Genomic DNA, 19,494 nt, shown 5'->3' on the forward strand with positions numbered 1-19,494 from the left:
ACACATTTTAAATAATATCATGCGCAAAGCCACTAACGACAGTACTGAACATAGATCATTACAGGCAAAGGTCTCAGCAACCCGCCGGGACTATAGGAAAGCAAGATTCACCTACAAGAGAATGATGGAAGAGAAACGCTGGGAAAAAGCACATAAAATGTTAAAGTCAAGAGACCAGAAGCAATTTTGGATCTGGATGAATAAATGTTTTAGACCAAATCAGCGACCAACAGTAATCAACATTTCGCTCATAGATTGGGAAAATTACATAAAAGCACACTATGTGGAGCCACCTAGTGATGAACGAGAAAATCATAACATGTGGGATAGTAACTATGAATCAAGAAACATGGGGTCACAAAACCAATCAAACGAACCAATTGAAATAACCCCTGACCAAATGATGCACATCATTAAAAAAATGCGATCTGGAGGGGCGTCCGGCCCAAACGGCATCACATACATAGTGCATAAAGAGATGGCATGAAAATGGGCAGCAATCATGGCGGCTTTATTTTGGGTGTATAGATCGTGAGGAAGCATTCCTGAGTAATGAGGAGCACCCTCCTTGTCCCAATACATAACAAGAATTGGCATAGCCAATAGGGCTCGCTTTTGGTCCCTTATAAGTGTTTAGCCATGCAATAGTTGATGTTGTTGCACAAAGGATATTGTTCTGCATAACTAAATACTTAAAGGTCCCAAAAGCGAGACATATTGGCTATGCCAATGCTTGTTATTTAATGCAGCGCATCGTACCCAGGTAGAGGGCCTTCTGAAAAGGTTTAAGGGACGCCATGCGTCTCAAAACAGTAACAAGTTGACAGTTGATCGACGGTTATAAAGGGTCCTATAGCCCTTGGCTTCCCAGAGGAGTTTACTGGACTAGGATACATTATTATAAACAGTATGTATACACTATCGGGAAGAAAAAGACCGTGCACAAGCAGGGGAGACAATATTCATGTTCTAATGATGAACACAAGCATCTGACAAACAAAAAAACAACATCACTGAGAGTTCGAGGTCAGTGAATGGACTTCAATGTAGCCTCCTTTATATTGCAAACTTGTTATTACGTGATTTATTATTTTTTCTTAAATGTTCAGCTAGCAAGTGCAATACAGTGCATCGTCTGAACTTCACAGCAGCTGACTACATTCCTTGCGCTAGGCACCAGAACCAGGGCTAGTGCAGTTGACATTGTTATCTAGGGTCCCATTCACACATCTACCAGCCCTGCCCCTATAGTGTCACTGATTGAAGGAGGACTAAAGCACCGAGCAACATCTAATTTAACCACACCCTTCCTATACTTTCACAGGTTGGGATGGAGTTGACAAGCCTCCAACTCCACCCCAACAAGTAGCAAATTGGAAAGGGTGAAGTTAAAGGTAGCGTCTCTGCTAAAAGAGTGGGGAGCCTGGGCTTCTGATTTGGACCCACACACAGCACTAAAATTTCTACCAGTGGGCTCAGATGTGAATCAGTTGGAACTGAGGGCTACCAAGCATGCTCTGGCACTGACTTCCACACATTTGCAGTGGGGCTGTCTGCATTGGGCCCGCTGAAAAGCTACTGAGCACCTGCTTCTTTCTATGCTATTTAAAGAAAGTCATCTAGGCTTATGCAGTGGGCATACAGGGCTTCAGGCTACTTGTAAAATTGGATGGGCAGAGCCCAGGGCCTGCACGGAAGAGATACCCAACGCATGGAGAGTGCTCCCCAAGGACAGTTCTGAGGTAGACCGACTTCAGTGACTACAGTTGCCAGCGACCACCCCAATATGTTGTGCTGTAACAGTGTCTTAATACGTTTTGTGGTCAGTTGAGCAGAAGCAGTGATCATCCTCAGCATTGTTGTCCCTAAATTCCCTGTACCTTCGATAGTGATCCTGCATGCACTCACTATCCTCTTCAGAGCCTGCTGAGTTACACTCATCAGCAAAGTGCTTATAAAACAAGCTGTGTAAACTACGGAAAAGACCATCACTCCCAAAAAAGATCTGATTTAATAAATGACAAAAGGGGTCAAGCATGAGGACAGCAATGAGTGGGGAGGTAAACAGAGCTGGAAAACACCCTTTACCTGGATTTTGTCATGCAGTGGATAGTCCGAAGAAGAAGGGCGGCAATCAGGAGGAGGGCTGGAATGACAAGTAAGGAACTAGTATAGCATGTGGGAGTTGAGAGAGAGAAGTTTCCTTGCTGTCTCCAAGCAGCAGTTCTCATGTCGGTAGGGAAAGGGGAAGAAAAGTAGAGGGAAACGAAAGAGAACAAGCATTGGCTGCACGGAATGCACAGATGGGGGCAGCAACGGGAGAGAGAGAGGTGGAGGGAGTTGTGTGCGTGCGTGCTGTGCGTGAAAGCACTTTTAAGCAGCATTTAATTGTCCGATGGCAGGAACTGGTCGGGGAGGAGTGGAGCGAGGCGCATTGCATTGGAGAGGCGGGGCGAGGCGCGCACTTGTGCGCGTAATCGCAAGCTGGTGCCCAAGCCTTTGCTAGCAGCACTTTTTAAACCTGCTTACAAAATGTCTTGCAGAGCAGCGCATGTGCTGACTCAGCGAGACCTAAAAATGGCTCTTGAACCAACCCTGAAAACTACCGGATGATCGCGCTCTTAGATGTAGAAGGGAAGTGCTATGCCAGTATACTATTACAAGAACCAACGAACTGGGTAAATCAGCGCAAACTGATCCCACACACACACAAACAGGCTTTCAAAAGGGTTGTCACATTGAAGACAACTTGGTCTGTATGACCCACCTGATCGAATCCACGCTGGCAAAAAAGGAAGGGCTTTGTATCTAGCATACATCAATTTTCAAACAGCATTCCATAGAGTGGCCCGTCCAAGATTGTGGAAAAAATAAAAAACTGGGGCATTGACCAAACATTATTAAACAGACCCTCCAGGATTTTGCGATTTCGCGGTTTGCTGCGAAATCAGCACTTTTGTAAAAATGCCGCGATTTTTACAAAAGTGCCAGCGAAATCCAGATGTCCATTGCTGCATCCGTGCTGCCTGTGACTTTTGACCCTTCCAAAAATATTGTTCTGGGTTCCACCTTAAGAGTTGCTATTCCTGATTCTGTAACCGCCCTACTCCACACCATCAAAACTCATTGCATGATTGCCCCAATATGAATATTGCTACTCTCGGTCTCTCACATCAATCTAGTCTGTTGCCAGCCCTGACCCTGTCTTCTATTAAGCCCATTGCACCGGATTGTGAGCCTCAAGATTGCTTATTTGTTACTGAATATTTAGGTAACTCCATGACTGATCTGTCTGATGCCCCTTTACCCACCAGTGAACTTGTCTATTATGTGGATGAATCACATCATAGAAATGTCAAGAAACTTGGTGTTGGAGACACTGAATCTAAATCGTATAGTGAGATAAGAGTTAACAATTGCCTCAGGTCCACTCTGCTCAAGTAGCTGAACTTGTTACTCTTTGGTGCACATGCGGCCCAGGACTTCTGGAGAAACCAGCACTAAAAACAGGGCATTTATGAAAAACTTGTCAGGAATTCTTATGCTTCCATGTAAAATTGCCATTGTTCAAGGTACTGCTCACCAGTAATCTGCAGTGTCTAGAAGTAATATATTTGCCAATTAGATGGCTAAGAAAGCGGCTTTGTTTCCAGTTCATGAAATTGCTATCTATATTGGGGGAATAAGGGGGAGGCCTAGCTGTGAAGGGGTTAGAACAATTAATGTCCTTTTAGTCTCTCACTCTTCCTCCCAAACTAACTCTCATTTGCTTCCTCAGAAAAAGACAAAAAAAGAAACATTTGAGCAGCTTAAGCTAAAATAAAATATAACTGCCTTTCTTTGGTCAAATACTTAAACATAAATATTTCCCTTGTGTCTTGGAATGATCTACAGGGCCAATATTACTCATGGCCAACACATGTGACTCACCTGGGAAGCGAAGCGCCGTTTGGGAGCATCAAGAACGGTGAAAGACGAGCGTTCAAAATCCTCTGCAGGAAACAGAAGCGACAGTCAGGGAGGTCACAGTGGATAGGCATGCGCTCCCAAGAGACTTCAGCCACCAGGAGACAAGGGTTGTCTCATCTTAACCAGATCATTCTCTCATCACCAGCCATTTCTAAAGAGTCAAAGGGTGCTCTCTCCTCCTATCAACAGACAGAAATGTTCAGTCATTCAGCAGACTAAAGGACCCTTGGAGATCATCTCTCGCTACTGGTAGATAGGATCCTGTTCAGACTGATCAAGACACCCTTGACCCTAGTCAGTAAAACAGTACAAAGCCAGAGGATCCCTAAGGATAATGATTTCAACCAAGAACGTATCTCCAGACCAATACATACTGAAAAATAGTTTAGGTCTGCAAATCAAACAGGGTTCAAGACTGCTCAAAAAACAAATGTATTCCATATAGGACTATAGTAGAGGTCGGAGCTTGCCGAGCTCAAAGATGGATGCATATATGACCGAGACTTGGGTACAGGTCTGGCCTCAGACCTACTCTCTGCAGTCGATCACCTGAAGCAGGGCAGGAAAGGAAGGTAGTCCGAAGCCCTGGGCCTGCAGCGGCCATACAATGGGAACAGGCAACCTTGGGCCCAACAGCTGCCACACAGTGAGGTGCGAGCCCTGGGCATGGCTAGGTGGCGGGAATCTGCCATATGGGGTTGCCACAAACTATAGAGGGAATACGCTGCCCTATCGGCCAGACGAGTTCCTTCCAGCATAAATGGATACTAGGAGACCTGCAGGAGAACTCACTGCTATGCTTGATGTGAAGAGCCCATGGGGCTCCAAAAAAAAATCTAGGAGACCAAGGAAGATGTTCTTCCCATCAGTCTGTGCCCTCATGTTCCTGGAGTGATATTTATGATCAACTGGGGACGGGGTGCATCTCTTAAAGGTGGAGATTGTACATGACTTGTAGGTGAGTTAAACAGAGAATTCAGTTTCTGGAGCAGGAATTTCACAACATTAAACGTAGTGTGACTGCTACAGTGGAGGTTCAGTTTGCAGTAAGCTCTACAGGCTTCACCTAGATTCCAAGACTTTGTGTTCATGTCATCGGCACATCTGAAGAATAAAGTGGATTATTTTTTAAAAGAGACCAAAGCCACCTGGGGTGTCTCAGTTCTCCCTGAAGGCAGTAATTTGAAAGTAGGGTTTAGCATTTCATAATGATGGTAGTTCTTGTTGGAACTTGGGACTCCTGATTTTGAGAGAGAATTACATCACTGCATAACTTTTATTGGAACTGGCAGATAGCAGACAAAAGGAGCTTATGACTAAATTTGTGACAAAGAAGAGGGCCATCATGCTGGGCGGCTTCAGAAAATACACTTTTCGGATCTGAGATTGGCCAATTAAAAGCATTGGCAAGGTATCTGTTTTTCTAGATCCTGAGGCCACCAAGACATTTCTTGCATTAGTGAAGAAGGCTCGAAATAGAGCTCCGCCCTGAAATGCCTGAGATAAACTAGATTTGTCCTACTGATCTCCCGTGGGATATGAACTGAACCCTTCTTAAGTGAAGGCCGGGGATGTTATGTTGATATCTATAGTGCACTAATCACCTGAGAGGTGATACAGTCTATATTTGGTATCACCCTGCACCTATGTTTAGCGGTTCATAAAGGTTGATGACATTGACGTCAGTTAAATAGACTTTGTGTTTTTTTTCTCCGCCTCTAACCCTGAAGATTAACCAGAATTATATTTTGGTAGGAGAGAGTTGCAATAGTTACTAGACAAAGCAAGATAATACATGTTTAAATTAGTTTCCAGTGAGATCTCAGGTAAAAAAGATGCTCTCTGCATTATAGATGTTTTCAATTTCTTAACTGTATATCGTGTGTTTCGGATCTGTGGTGAATAACTGCGATTTAAACCTAAAACTATGGCCCTCAACACAATTGGGTGGAATGGATATGTGAAGTACAATGCTCAGAAGGTGTCAAAATATTCAAGATACACATCTTAGTTACAGGATTGAGCTCATATGAAATATGTGTTGGCTTACACAACAGCTATAGAGAATAGAATGCTAGTCAAGAGTAAGTTGACATTTTGGTCCTTGTAAATCCAAATGAAGTATTTAGTAATATTACCCACAATTCTGTAACATAAACAGGAGGATTTCACAAGAAACTACAGAGCGCAAACATAGCCATGGTGAATAAACCATGAAATAATACATTATAAAGTATCCTTATTGAATTATAAGAACATCAATTATTGAATAATTTGCTGATGTTTCCTTCATCTTTTGGGAACTTCTCTCAAACTTCCATGCCTAGTTAAGTCGCTAGTCCCACAGCGTGAACGAGTCAGTCACTTGTGAACGTAGTCATGCATGGACAGGCTTACCAATTAGTAGAGGTCTGGCAGAGAGATGGAGAAGCGTGTCTGTTATGTCAGTAATGAGTGTCGGATATTACTGACAGTCTGTAAATAAAATGTGTAGAATAAATAGGATTCTGTAACACCTGTATATTCGCATTTCTCTAAATTTCTTTATAATAGGAGACTTGTGACCCACCCAGACTCCAAATATATAGAAAAGACATCAGAACTTGACTATTATAAGTTATTACACAATGCCTGTTTCCAGCAGCCTGCTAAAAGGCAGGTGAGGTCACGGCGCATAATTGAAGCAGCTGTTTAGCAACTAAAACTGAATGCTGCTTTTTTTCCTTCTGATCAAGATTTCAAACTTGCAATGTCAAACAACGATAACCTGGTTATTTTTGGTTTTCCTTATATAGTTTGGGAAGAGCTAGAATATTTCTGCAGGTTTATACACATTCTGAGCTACTCCAACTTTTCATTTATTTAAAAAAAAACTGACTTGAATTGAACTGTTTCTAATATCTGTGTGCAAAAAATATCTAACAGGATTTTGATGTGTTTAATTTTGCACTAGAAGTTTTATTTGTATCCTTTATGTTTACAAACATGCTTCTTCTTTCATATGTAAGAGCTACGCACCAAATTTTAAGTGATTTGTGGGAAAGGTGATGTTGTGACCATGTATTATATGGGATAAAGTACACCCTGGTGTACACAATAAGGATATTGCATATCACCTCAGAGTTCCATACCCGTATAAAGGAACTCAGTCTTTGGTCATGGTTATGGAACTTCTTGGTGACTTGCAATATCCTTATAATGTATGGCAGGGGGTACTTTATCTCTTATATAATTAATGTACTGACAGCGTCTGAAACCTGTACTTCACACTATACGTTTACCCTCATTTTATAACTATAATTGTATGTGGAATGAATGCATAGTTTGGGCACGTTTAAAGACTTTTTGTTTTGCGAAGCAGTGATTAAAGTTGACACTCTGGGCTTAACAATGAAGCTCCCACTATTGCCTTGATATTTTAAGTCATTGGCCAAGCCTGTGTATGGAATTTATTAAGCAACAGATAGTCTTGTAAATCTATCGGGTTATCGTTCCCTTGATAAGAATTTGTTCTAGCATGATTGGTCACCATGGCTTCCTTTGTTCGCAGTATAATTTTTCACCAACACCTCCTGTCTATGTCGCAGGATTGTGGGTAATATTACTATATTTGTATACCATATTTATGATGCCCACTGTCCTCCTTTCTAAGGATAAAAATGTTATCTTACCAAAGGCAGCTAAGTATACAAGTGCACACAGTCATTCTGAGAGCCACTAGCTATACAATATGTGTTCATTTCTGTAAATAACAATTGTATAATGAATAAGGACGTTACCATCTAGGCACGGTACTTCTCGTCAAGCTCTCACTCCCTTGTTTGGTTTTCCATACTGTAATTGTATGTGGAATACATGCATGTTTGAGCACTCGTCAAAATTTTTTGTTTTATGAACCCACATTTTTTACAACATACCTGCTAAGGAGATGGAGTGAGACACTGAATGTGAGCGGTTTCTCTAAATCAGCGGAACTTGCTTGCAGTCATTATCCCTAGGGATCCTTTGTTCCCTGTTGTAACGATTCCTGAGGGGATATCGGGTTCCCCCATGATTCTAACTGTACTAAGCAGTCCACCGTAGCGGAGTCAAAAGCCATCTCTGCCATGTTTCCACTGTCCCCAGCAGTCAGCTGCTCATCAGACATGGTGACCCTGAGAAGTCCTTCCCACCCTTGAACAGTAATCACTTAGCCAAGAGATGAGCTTCCACTGCACGTCCTGTTAACCACAACCAAAGCACTCTTGTGAAACAACCCATATAGAACTTGCGCTGCCATCCCCTTGTTAAACAGGTCTTCATCATATCCACCACCTCATGTCACAGGATCTTTGATACTGACCAATGAGGGCAGCAGATCCATCCTCACAGCACCTCCCAGTTGCCTACCCCAGAAAAGAGTTGTAACACCTGCTCCCACCCGCTGTACGTCTCCTCTCGCCTCCTCCCTTAATATGGATCTCTAATTTGCCTCTCCCGTGGATTGTTGTATTTCAGCAACACCTTTCATGATTTTTCCACTGCTCCCTCTGCAGTGGACACGAGGTTGGCTTCTCTTGCTACCTCCCCCTTTCTCAGCTTCAGCGCTCCCACTCTCACCTATTCTCCCTGTACGCGCCTCAGAGGTAGAAAGAGGTTCAGTCCACGAGCATCAAGAGACAACCTGTGCAACATTGAGGTTGAGAAACACCCTCTGCTGAGCTCCGTGGTTTACAGCCACCTTGTGCTGTGTGTTTAGGGATACCACTTTTGTATGAGGGCCAGAAGGGTCCTTGTGATAGAAGTGTTAATGCACTGTGCGTGTAGGAAGCGTGAGGCACATATCCTGCGGTATGTAGATTAACAGATGACTTGTGCTCTGGATGGAGGGTTGAAAGACACTCTTCTGCACGGTAATCTGTTCTGTGTATGAACTGCGAGACATCAGGTGATATAAGAGGGTTGCAATCTATTCTGTGCTGTGAAAGATGGGATGTTCTGTAATGGAAATGTTTGTGGGTTTTTGGAGGTATGCAACGTGTTTTTGTTTGCGGTGGGCTGCTGAACAATAATGTATGAGGAGATTGCGTAGGTGGGCTGCACTGTGCAGCCAGGTGGAATTTAAGGAATTGGAATAGCCCAATCTGCTCTGAATGTTGTTTAGTGCAGGCTTACCTGTATGTTTGAGGGCGAGTTAATCCACTCTCCAACGGGGAAGCCATACCTGTAGAAATGGTTTGAGTGTCCTATGCTTGCAGTGGTTCTTCAAAGACACATTTCTTTTGTCTAGTGATATCCGTAAGGAGGGAGGTGCGATCGGCCTTAGCTGGTGCTGCGGTGGTCCTGTGGGGTGGTGGTGTCTTGTGGATTGGAAGTCAGGTATGCATTGTTGTTTCTACAAGTAGTTATAAAGTTGAAGATGCTGAAGGACCAGGCCGGGAGTTCCTACTGAGACGTGACCTGTGCCACGTGCCTGCAGTGTTTGCTAAGGAAGGAAGAGGTGTGTCTTGGTTGAGTTCTGCTAGGGTCTGTATACAGGAGGAGACTATATAAGGCTGATGATGGTGCGGTGATGGTACCTGAGGGAAGAGACTGTAGAAAGAACCTTCTAGCACCCGGTGACATGTGTAGCTACCTTTGTGCCTACTTGATGAAAGACAGTAAGGAAGATTGTTTTATATACTTGTGGATAGTGGTCACTTTGATACAAACAATCATCGCTCTAAAGTTTCTGTTCATTTCCCCTCACACCACCTGTCTCCTACAACCTTTTAGAATACCTCAGCCTCTATTTTTCTACGCACCACCCTCTTTCCTTGGTCTCTCTTCTGTTCTCCTCACTATTTGACTCCTTCAAGGACCATATTAGCCTGTCTTACCTTTCGTGCAGCAGGTAGTGGTTCTTGAGTGCTCGTCACTAAGTTTTCCAGCCAGGGTATCAGCTTCCATTTGTCGTATGGTGGGCAGGCGCGGGTGGTACATCACCTCTTTCACCCCAGCGAGCATGTGAGTCTTGCACTTGGGCTGTAGTTTTTCTCTGCCTCCCCACTGTCCCCATCGCCCATCCACCTGGTATTCAGCCATCTTTGCAGATCACCCAAAGCGATGGATTCTCCTTTCTCCAGTGACCAGCTGTCCCGATAATATGGCGTCCTGACTCCTGGGCTCTATGAAAAAGAACAAAATGTGCTACTGCGAGCTTGAATCATTCAGAGTGCACAGGGTGGCTTCTGTCTACAGGCAAGTTGGTCCTCTCACACACAGCCTTCATAAGATGTCATCCTGTTATGACATCACAGAATGGCTAGGGACAGCTGCAGCACTTGGCACAAGTGGAAGAAGAGTCCATCTTGGTCTCCCAAGAGATTTCAAACTATATGGTAGGCAGACATTTTGAAAACAGCTGTGTGTCTGGAACAAAAGGGGGCTCTTACCAAATATATTGGATAAACGTATGAAAGAGTGTAAGAGGAGGAAAGAGGAAGGAGTGTGCTGGGACGAAGGTGGTGGAAAAGGGGAGGAGCCTGCATGAGATTGGAGAGAATATGATAATTCTCGGTCCAAAATCTAAATTGTCTACAACAAAGGTTCTCAACTATTTGACTTCTGTGGACGCCCCCACAGAATCATTACTGGAATCGGGGGACCCCTACTGAGTTATAAATAAAAACCAGGGACCCCCAGCAAAGCAATTTCTTTAATTTGAATCTCAAAACAATACACACAAATAAATAAACCAAACAAATGCTTACATATCCAAAATATTTTGTTTCATTTAAAATCAAATATAGAAAAGGTTTCAGATTTTAAATGTTGCTTCTTTAATTTCATGTACTTTAATGTTAATAGTATTTAATTATGTACTTAGTACAGTCGCTGGTGCCCCGAGTCTGCAATTGTCCCAAAAGTTGTGAGGTGCCGGAATGCACAGCTCTCCTAAACCGAGAACCCCACGTCACAGGAAAGACTGGCATCACGAACTGTATCGTACAATGAAAGGTGGCAGTATGGAAAGTGCTTTGTACATTACATCACCAGACTTTTACGACGTACATGTCACTCCCCGTCCCAGTACAGTGCAGAGAAAGCGACAACAGGTTCTGCAAAGGGCCGCAAAATGATAACAGGTTTTCCCGCACTTGCTTGACCGTGAAGATTCTACTGTGCCAACAAGGAAAGAGTGGGATATCATATTCTCTGTTTCCGCAGACAATGAAGAAGATAAAACTACAAGTTACCTGTTTCCCCGGGGACCTTCAGACACGCGACCCCGTTTTCATTCAGCCCTAAGCCCCGCCTCCTGTGTACGGCTCCCATGGCAGCGAACTCTAGAAACTGTTACCATGGCGGCGTTTCAGGGCTTGGACACTACTACTCGGGCAAGAGGCAGGGGGCTTAGCCCCCCAAGAAGTGTCCAGCGTACACTTCCGCCGTACTGTAGTGTACCTCACGGGGGAGGGCCGGTCGTTCTGTGACAGACGCATTAAACGCTGCACTGACACGTTTTCTTTACCTCACGCGCATTTTTTCACACTGTTTAACTTGGAGACAGCTCCTCCCACCGAAGTTCGTTAACAATACTTTCATTTCAAGCGTTCTCCTCCACTCAGAACCCCCGGAGATACCGGAACACTATAACAGCAACAGTGTAAACGAAAATCATTCCTGAAGCGCACGTATTGTAAAATATTTTAGTAAGGGGGAAATGCGTAACATTCTACCGCCATTCGCCATTCTTAATCGAAATTCTAACTCAAACAGTTAAAAGTAACGGGAACGGGTCAAACGTTTGGACTATGGCTGTCAGTCATGTTCATTTCAATACAACTAACAAAAGTATCCAGATTAACCTAATGCTGACGTTTTCTATGTCCATGAGCCAGAAGCCCAGCTAGTCCAGGGTTTTACCTTGCATTCTGGGGCTTGTAGTCCTGTCTGGCACATTATAAAATCCAGGACTACAAGTCCCAGAATGCAAAGAAAACCCGGCCTGATGAGCTGCTAGACAGTCATGAAACTAGAAAACTTGAGCTCTCGGTAGCTGTCAGGTCGTGTAATGGCTGGCAGAGAAACAATAGATCCCACAAAGCGCTGAACTCTGGCTGTGGATGATCAACACACCAGTAGTTCCAATGATGGTCTTTTTGTATTCTGGTACTTCTGGTCCTGTATTCTGAACGGAATAAACAAGCAACCGAGATGATATCTTGTCAATGAAGAATAAGCTTGCCACTTTTCTTATCGAAAACTATTTGCCATTTTGTTCTGGCTTTGACATTCTGGAAGATTCTGAAGCTAGTACTTAAATACAGTTTTGTGTGCAATACTCTAAATTCTAATTTTTACATTTCATGTCTGTTTTCTTTGATTCGCTGTTCATTTGTGGATGAATTAGCCAGCTCTGAATTCTTTTTCAAGGGATTCATTCATGTAGTTGCTGCTTCAAGTTTGTATTCCAAAATGGAAAAAATACCAGATTTTGTTGAACGTCCCAGTATTTGTTATTAGTTTTTACCTAAAAATACCATCAGTGTGGTGAAAATACTAAGCAGGTGGCAACTCCAATTGAGAATAGATTAGGTGCTTAATTTGAGCCAGTGGTTTCCGGTGCTCAGCACCGACACTTAGCCATCAACACCGGTGCTTTTCACAAGCAACAGTTAAGGACACATTCACATTCACCTATGGTAGGCACAAGGAGATTAAGTGATTTGCCCAGCATCACAAGATGTTGCTATGATTACGTACGGTAATCCCCATTACTCTTAGTCCTACTCGTCCTCGACCCAGTCATCACTCATGAGGTATTCCACAGACAGGAAACAAAACAGGAAACGCTTTTAGGCTCCACCCCCCTCCTGCCAGGTGCTATATCAGACCCAACCACCAGAAGCACATCCTGACACACCAAGCAACAAAGGCCTGGACAGGGAGGGAGGGTGGGAAGTATGACTGGGTCTTGGACGAGTAGGACTAAAAGTAATGGGGATTACCGTATGTAATCATAGCGTTACCTCTACGTCCCTTGTCCTCGACCCAGTCATCACTCATGAGGCATACCAAAGCAACGCCCAAACAGGCCTTTGGCAACCCAAACACAGCAAAACACAGACCAGACACACAAAGGAGTGCAGCAAGTAAAAAAAGTTAAATGCACAAACAGAACTCAGAGTGGAGGCACAACCCCCACTGCTTGCAACACCCCACGACCAAAATTGGTCCGGTCAGACAGGGCACAATTCAACCTGTAGTGCCTCACAAACGTGGACTCGGAGGCCCAGGACCCAGCACGACAAATCTCATCAAGAGACACACCATGGTAAGCAGCCCAGGAGGCAGACACGCCCCGAGTGGAACGCGCCTGAACCCCCGCTGGACAAGGCAAACCAGCACCACGATAGGCAAGAGTGAAGCAGCCTTACCCTTATCAGCTGTTGCATCTCCAGAGACCACGTTTTTCCATATCCAAGGCGTTGTGAGGACTATAGAGCATTGAATTACAAATTAATTGCTGCCAAGTCACAGCGTTGCCCACGGCTCGAGATTACTCGCCACGTAATCACCAACACAAATTTTTTCACGATCTAAACAACACGTGATCGTCATCATTTTACAGCGTCATCATTGATGAATCAATTTTGCCCAATCAAGAATAAAGATTGGTTTCATAAATATTTCTTCATTACAGTCACTCCTAAATAGAGATCGGATACATCTACCGATTGAAAATACTGTTTTAAAACCTAGAGGGATTACAGTCAACTCTTTGTCCTGAAGATGGTCTGACGGTTTTATATCCTTGACAGACCGAAACGTCGACTTAAGCATCTTACTCTTCAGAACATTGATTGTTTTAATTGTACAGAGAAGATGTTATTCATAGTTTTGTAAATAGGTGAATCTGATGTAAACCTTGCAAACTATGGGGGTCATTAGGATGGCGCGCGGACTTTGCCCGCCCGCCATCCTGACAGGGATTGGGACCGCCCGCCATAAGGGCGGGGGTCCCGGGGTTGGTATTAGGATGTGCCCGACACAATGGCGGGCACATCCTGTATTTGTAGCATTGTGGCGGGCGGTCCTCTCTGCACCGCCCGCCCCAATGCTAAAAATGCTTTACATCATTTGCATTTACAAAGTGGCAGGCACCGCGCGGTGCCTCCCGCTTTGTGAATGCAAATGAAGGGGGTACCATAGGTACACCTGTGCTCACCCCACTACTCACCTTCACTCTGGGGGCCCGCACGAGGCCCCCATAGTGAAGTCCGCCTGCCTTTCCATGGCGGCATTGCCGCCATGGAAAGGCATTGAAAAATGCCCATGATAATATGACTGGCGGTGTCTGATAGACACTGCCACCATATTATACCTTTTCCGTCCTGGCCGCAAGGCGACCGGGGCGGAAAAGCGGCGGATTGTCTTTCCGTCCGCCGAGGTCCCCCCGCCATCCTAATATGGCGGGGGGGAGGGGAAACGAGAGACGATGGCGGGCGGATTGCCCAGCCATCATAATGGGCCCCATAGTGTTGTTGCTTTTTAATTTATTCCTGAAAACTTTTTCACAAATATAAAAAAAATTATTTGAATACTATACTTGCCCCATGTATGATAATTTTCAAACTGTTACATTTACTGTTGTGATTTACTCAGTTGTCCACTACTATTGAGAGTGTGATTCCTAAAACTTTATTGTCTAAATAATTACAACAAAGTATCAATAAACAAAATCTCTTATTAAAGGGCCTGCGTCCTTCCCAGAAGGTTCCTGTGACAGCTGCACGTCTGTGAATCCAGCTTGTTTGGAATCGTCCTCATGAGGGGGGCTGTAATCTATGCCGATATCGGCATTGTTCAGAGGACTTGTGGGCTGTAAGGCAGAAAAGGGCGAGATGAAAGGAGGTATTATTTCAGTTTCCTCCCCTCCTTTTTCTTCTGTATGAAGATGTAAGGGCACTTCATGACATACCCCTCCCCCAGCTTTTTCCCCATCTGGGAAATGAGGAAAACGGGAGAGAAAGTCTGCATTCACATTATCAGAGCCTTCCGATGCTTGATCTTAAACGCAAAAGGTTGTAGGGACAGAAACCAACCTTAATATACAGGGGTTGTTTCCTTTGTTACAACTCATCCACTGTAATGTTGCATGGTTAGTATATAAAGTAAATGGGGATCCTTCCAGGTAATAGCGCAATTTATCTGTGGCCCACTTAATGCCGAGACATTCTTTCTCGATCACTGGGTAGTTTTGCTCGTGGGTGATGGCACGAGGTACAGAAGATTTTGTGTGTACCCCATTCAGATCAATCACCCCCATAACAAAGTAAATATATTAATTTTGATTGCTGTGTATTAACCAAAACACACACATTCCATGTGGGAAATGCTTTACACTAACAGGTTTGATTAACATTTTAATCAAAGATGTAAAACGCATGCTTAATCTATTTTGTGCATTTAAGTGGTGTAATAATGCATGTCTATGTTGTAATGTACATTGTGCACTGCATGCTGTTTTTCTGCTTCATTTTTAATGGCTTGCAGTGTGATGCTTTTCTGCAAGGTAACAGTTTTAAAGGATGAATATTTGCACTGGTGGGTGGGGGGACAGAAAACACTTATATTCTGTGTATTTACATTTTCTTTTTGTGTTTATCGTAGTTTTGGTTGGTTGCCAATTCCAAAATGGCTTCGCTTTTCCCAGTTCTGCGCAGCAGAAGAAGCTTACATCATTTTTCGGAGAGAAGCTCGTCCATGCTCTGTGCTTCACTGATAACTTTGCAACTTCAGCTGACTATATTTGAGACCATTTGATATGAATGCTGGTGAGTGGCTGTGGGCCAAAATGATAACCACGAGAACAGCTGAATGTCTGCCAAGGATAAAAGTCAAATGCCTTCCAAAATTGACCAAGTGGAAACAGCTGAATCACTGAAAATGAACATTTAAAGGCCTGATGATGAACAGGAACTGTCGAACTTGTATTTATCATTTTGTCAAACAAAGTTGTTCATGGACATCCTGGAAGTTAAGAAATGCATGGACAGTCGAATTTGTATCTGTCAGGCTTTTAATCAGGACGTTATTCATGGACATCCTGAGAGTTGAAAAATACATTGTCAATTAACGAACATTCTGAGAGCTAATAACTGCAATGTCATGACCAATCAGAGAAAGGGAAACGGCAAGACTTGAAACATTTGAGGGTAGAGAGCCAGCAAATACATTATAAATATCAGAGCAAAATTTGGGTTTAATGACACAGAAGCTGATCGCAGAGAGATGCTGATTGCACTACAGCTGTTTGCAGAGATGCTGGGAGCCTGAAACTAGGCCAGAATGCTCACTGATAACCCCTGTAGGTTGGAGATCATAACGGGACACTAGCCTGGAAAAGAGTTGCGCCCGAGGAGGCCTGGGTTAGTAAGTATAGATGGGGTTTAGTGCTGGGTAGATAGGTTTTAGTGTAGAAATCTTTAGAATTAAATGCATGTGTTTTGTTTTAACTATTTTTCTTTCAGTTACATGACCAAGGATTAATTGATGTTTTTATTTCAGAGAATAATGGAATTAATGTGAACCTGAATTTTCTCTTCATAATTTTATTAACAGTTTTACTTGATTTATTTCCTGAATAAATAGCAGTGGTCAGTGAGAATTAACAATGACAGAATAAATGCTAATTTTTTTAAAGCAAATTAATTACATAAAATCTTTTAAATGATTTCAGGTGTTCTTGATTTTTCTGAGTCAATTAATTATGCAAATCAATGTATTGTTGTTGTGAAGTTAAGCTGGTCTTGACAATCACCATCAACTTACTCAACTAATTGGTCCATCGACCTAATTGGCAGGATACATTGATGCATAGATTACTTAGTAGAATTATTGATGAAAACAAATGTTGGTGTTAAAAATCTGTTCTTAAAGGTATCCTGTCATAGGAGAGAATACACTCAACCCATTTTTGTTTATATATAGACCTGCCGCTAGACCCAGGGATCCTCAAGAATTTTCGCCCTATCTCCTTGCTCCCTGCCCCTGCGAAAATGTTAGAATCCCACTTAAACACCCATTTGAGTGCCTTCTTAGAACACACCTGCCTTCTTGAACCATCCCATTCGGAAGGCACACAACACCGAGTCCGCCCTCACAGTTGTCACTAATAACATACGTGCTAAGGTCGACAGTGGCCAGACTACCTTGCTGGTCTTGCTTGACCTTACAGCCGCTTTTGACACCCTGTCCCCTTCCATCTTGGCTATGCACCTTGGGGAGATAGGAGTGAAGGGACCCCCGATAGCCTCTTAATATCCTTTCTGGCCAAACGCGAACAAAGGGTCAAGCTGGGCAACTATCTTTCCCCTACCAAGCCTGTGCAGTGTGGGGTTTCACAGGGCTCGTCCCTGAGCCCCACACTTTTTCAAGTCAAGTCAAGTCAAGAGATTTATATAGCCCGCTACATACCCAGAGGGTCTCAAGGCGCTTGAAGAAGGGTGGGGAATTACTTGTCGAATATCCACGTTTTAAGTTGCTTTCTGAATGCTAGGTGGTTCTGAGTAAGGTGAAGGTGAGTGGGAAGTGAGTTCCAGGTTTTGGCTGCCAGGTAGGAGAAGGATCTACCTCCCATGGTGGTTTTGTTGATGCGAGGTACAGTGGCAAGGGCTTGGTTGGAGGATCGTAGCTGGCGGGAGGGGGTGTAGAAGGACAGTCGTGTGCTGAGGCATTCGGGTCCAATTTCGTAAAGTGCTTTGTGTGCGTGGGTTAGGAGGCGGAAAGTAATCCTCCTATTGACGGGGAGCCAGTGGAGGTTTTTCAGGTGACCAGAGATGTGTTCTTTACGCGGGATGTCTAATATGAGCCTGGCTGAGGCGTTCTGGATGCGTTGGAGTTTTTTCTGGAGTTTTGCGGTGGTACCGGCGTATAGGGTGTTTCCGTAGTCTAGGCGGCTTGTGACCAGTGCGTGGGTGACCGTTTTTCTAGTTTCGGTGGGTATCCAGCGAAATGTTTTTTTGAGCATGCGGAGAATGTTGAAGCAAGATGAAGAAACGGCGTTGACTTGTCTGTTCATCGAGAGTGAGGAATCCAGGATGACGCCCAGGTTCCGTGCGTGGTCCGTCGGGATGGGTGCTTTTCCAAGGGCCTCTGGCCACCAAGAGTCATCCCAGGTGGAGGGGGAGGTGCCTAGGATGAGGACTTCTGTTTTGTCTGAGTTCAGTTTCAGACGGCTGTGCTTCATCCATTCGGCTACTTCTTTCATTCCTTCATGCAGGTTGGTTTTGGCAGTGTTAGGGTCTCTGGTGAGTGATAGGATCAGTTGAGTGTCATCGGCGTAGGAGATGATGTTGAGGTTGTGTTGGCGTGCGATGACCGCGAGGGGGCTCATGTATACGTTGAAGAGGGTGGGGCTGAGTGAAGATCCTTGTGGTACGCCGCAGATGACTTCAGTGGCCTCTGACTTGAATGGTGGAAGGCGGACTCTCTGTGTTCTTCCGGTGAGGAACGAGGTGATCCATTCCAGTGCTTTTCCTTGGATTCCGACGTTGCTGAGGCGTTGTAAAAGGGTACTATGACAGACTGTGTCGAAGGCTGCGGAGAGGTCGAGGAGGATGAGGGCGACTGTGTCTCCGTTGTCCAGTAGAGTTCGAATGTCGTCTGTTGCTGCGATGAGGGCGGTTTCAGTGCTGTGTTTGGCTCGGAAGCCGGACTGTGAGGAGTCGAGGGGTTTGTTGGTTTCGAGGAAGGCGGCGAGCTGGTTGTTGACCGCTTTCTCGATGACTTTGGCCGGGAATGGAAGGAGCGAGATAGGGCGGTAATTTTTGAGTTCGGTGGGGTCAGCTGTGGGTTTCTTCAGGAGGGCGCTGAGTTCGGCATGTTTCCAACTTTCCGGGAAGGTTGCGGAGTTGAGGGAGCAGTTGATGACGTCTCGGAGGTGCGGTGCTATAATGGAGTCTGCTTTGTTGAAGATGTGGTGAGGGCATGGGTCTGTGGGGGATCCTGAGTGGATAGAGTTCATCAGACGGATGGTGTCCTCAGTGGAGATTGGGTTCCAGTCATTGAGGATGTTCAAGGGGGGTGGGGTTCCTGCAGATGGTTGGGTGGGTTGGTCTTCGGGTCGGTTGTCGAAGCTGTTGTGGATGTCTGCAATTTTGTTGTGGAAGAATGAGGCTAGGGAGTCGCAGAGGGCTTGAGAGGGGGTGATGTCGTTGGAGTTGGCTGAGGGGTTGGTAAATTCCTTGACGATGTTGAATAATTCCTTGCTGTTGTGGGCGTTGCTATCTAGTCGGTCCTTGAAAGCGGCTTTCTTGGCATTCCGGATCAGTTGGTGGTGTATGCGGGTGGCGTTTTTGAAGGCGTCCTTGGTGCTTGTGTTTGGGTCTGGAAGTCGTATCTTACGCTGACGACACCCAGATCATGGTCTCCATCTATCTCGCAAACCACTGACATCACTGTCCTTAATTTCAGAGCCTGCATGGAAGCAGTTGCAAACTGAATGGTGAGAAATTACCTTAAGCTAAACGGGGAAAAAACAGAGGGGCTTATTTTTGG

At 44.5% G+C, this 19,494-nt stretch overlaps 1 protein-coding gene across 2 annotated transcripts in view; it reads right to left on the reverse strand.

Annotated features, from left to right (window-relative positions):
* SPMIP8 (sperm microtubule inner protein 8) overlaps positions 1–11,442 on the reverse strand; it is a 211,616-nt gene extending 200,174 nt beyond the window's left edge. For both annotated transcript variants that reach the window (XM_086946431.1, XM_086946432.1), the window contains exons 1-3: positions 11,187–11,442; positions 9,828–10,115; positions 3,931–3,992 (exon numbers count right to left, since the gene is read on the reverse strand). In XM_086946431.1, coding sequence (XP_086802557.1) covers positions 3,931–3,992; positions 9,828–10,032 — 267 coding nt within the window. In that variant the 5' untranslated portion in view covers positions 10,033–10,115; positions 11,187–11,442. The remainder of the gene's footprint in view (positions 1–3,930; positions 3,993–9,827; positions 10,116–11,186) is intronic.
* Positions 11,443–19,494: the final 8,052 nt, after the last annotated feature.

Source organism: Lissotriton vulgaris, chromosome 12 (assembly GCF_964263255.1).
Source record: "Lissotriton vulgaris chromosome 12, aLisVul1.2, whole genome shotgun sequence".
NCBI classification, from domain to species: domain Eukaryota; kingdom Metazoa; phylum Chordata; class Amphibia; order Caudata; family Salamandridae; genus Lissotriton; species Lissotriton vulgaris.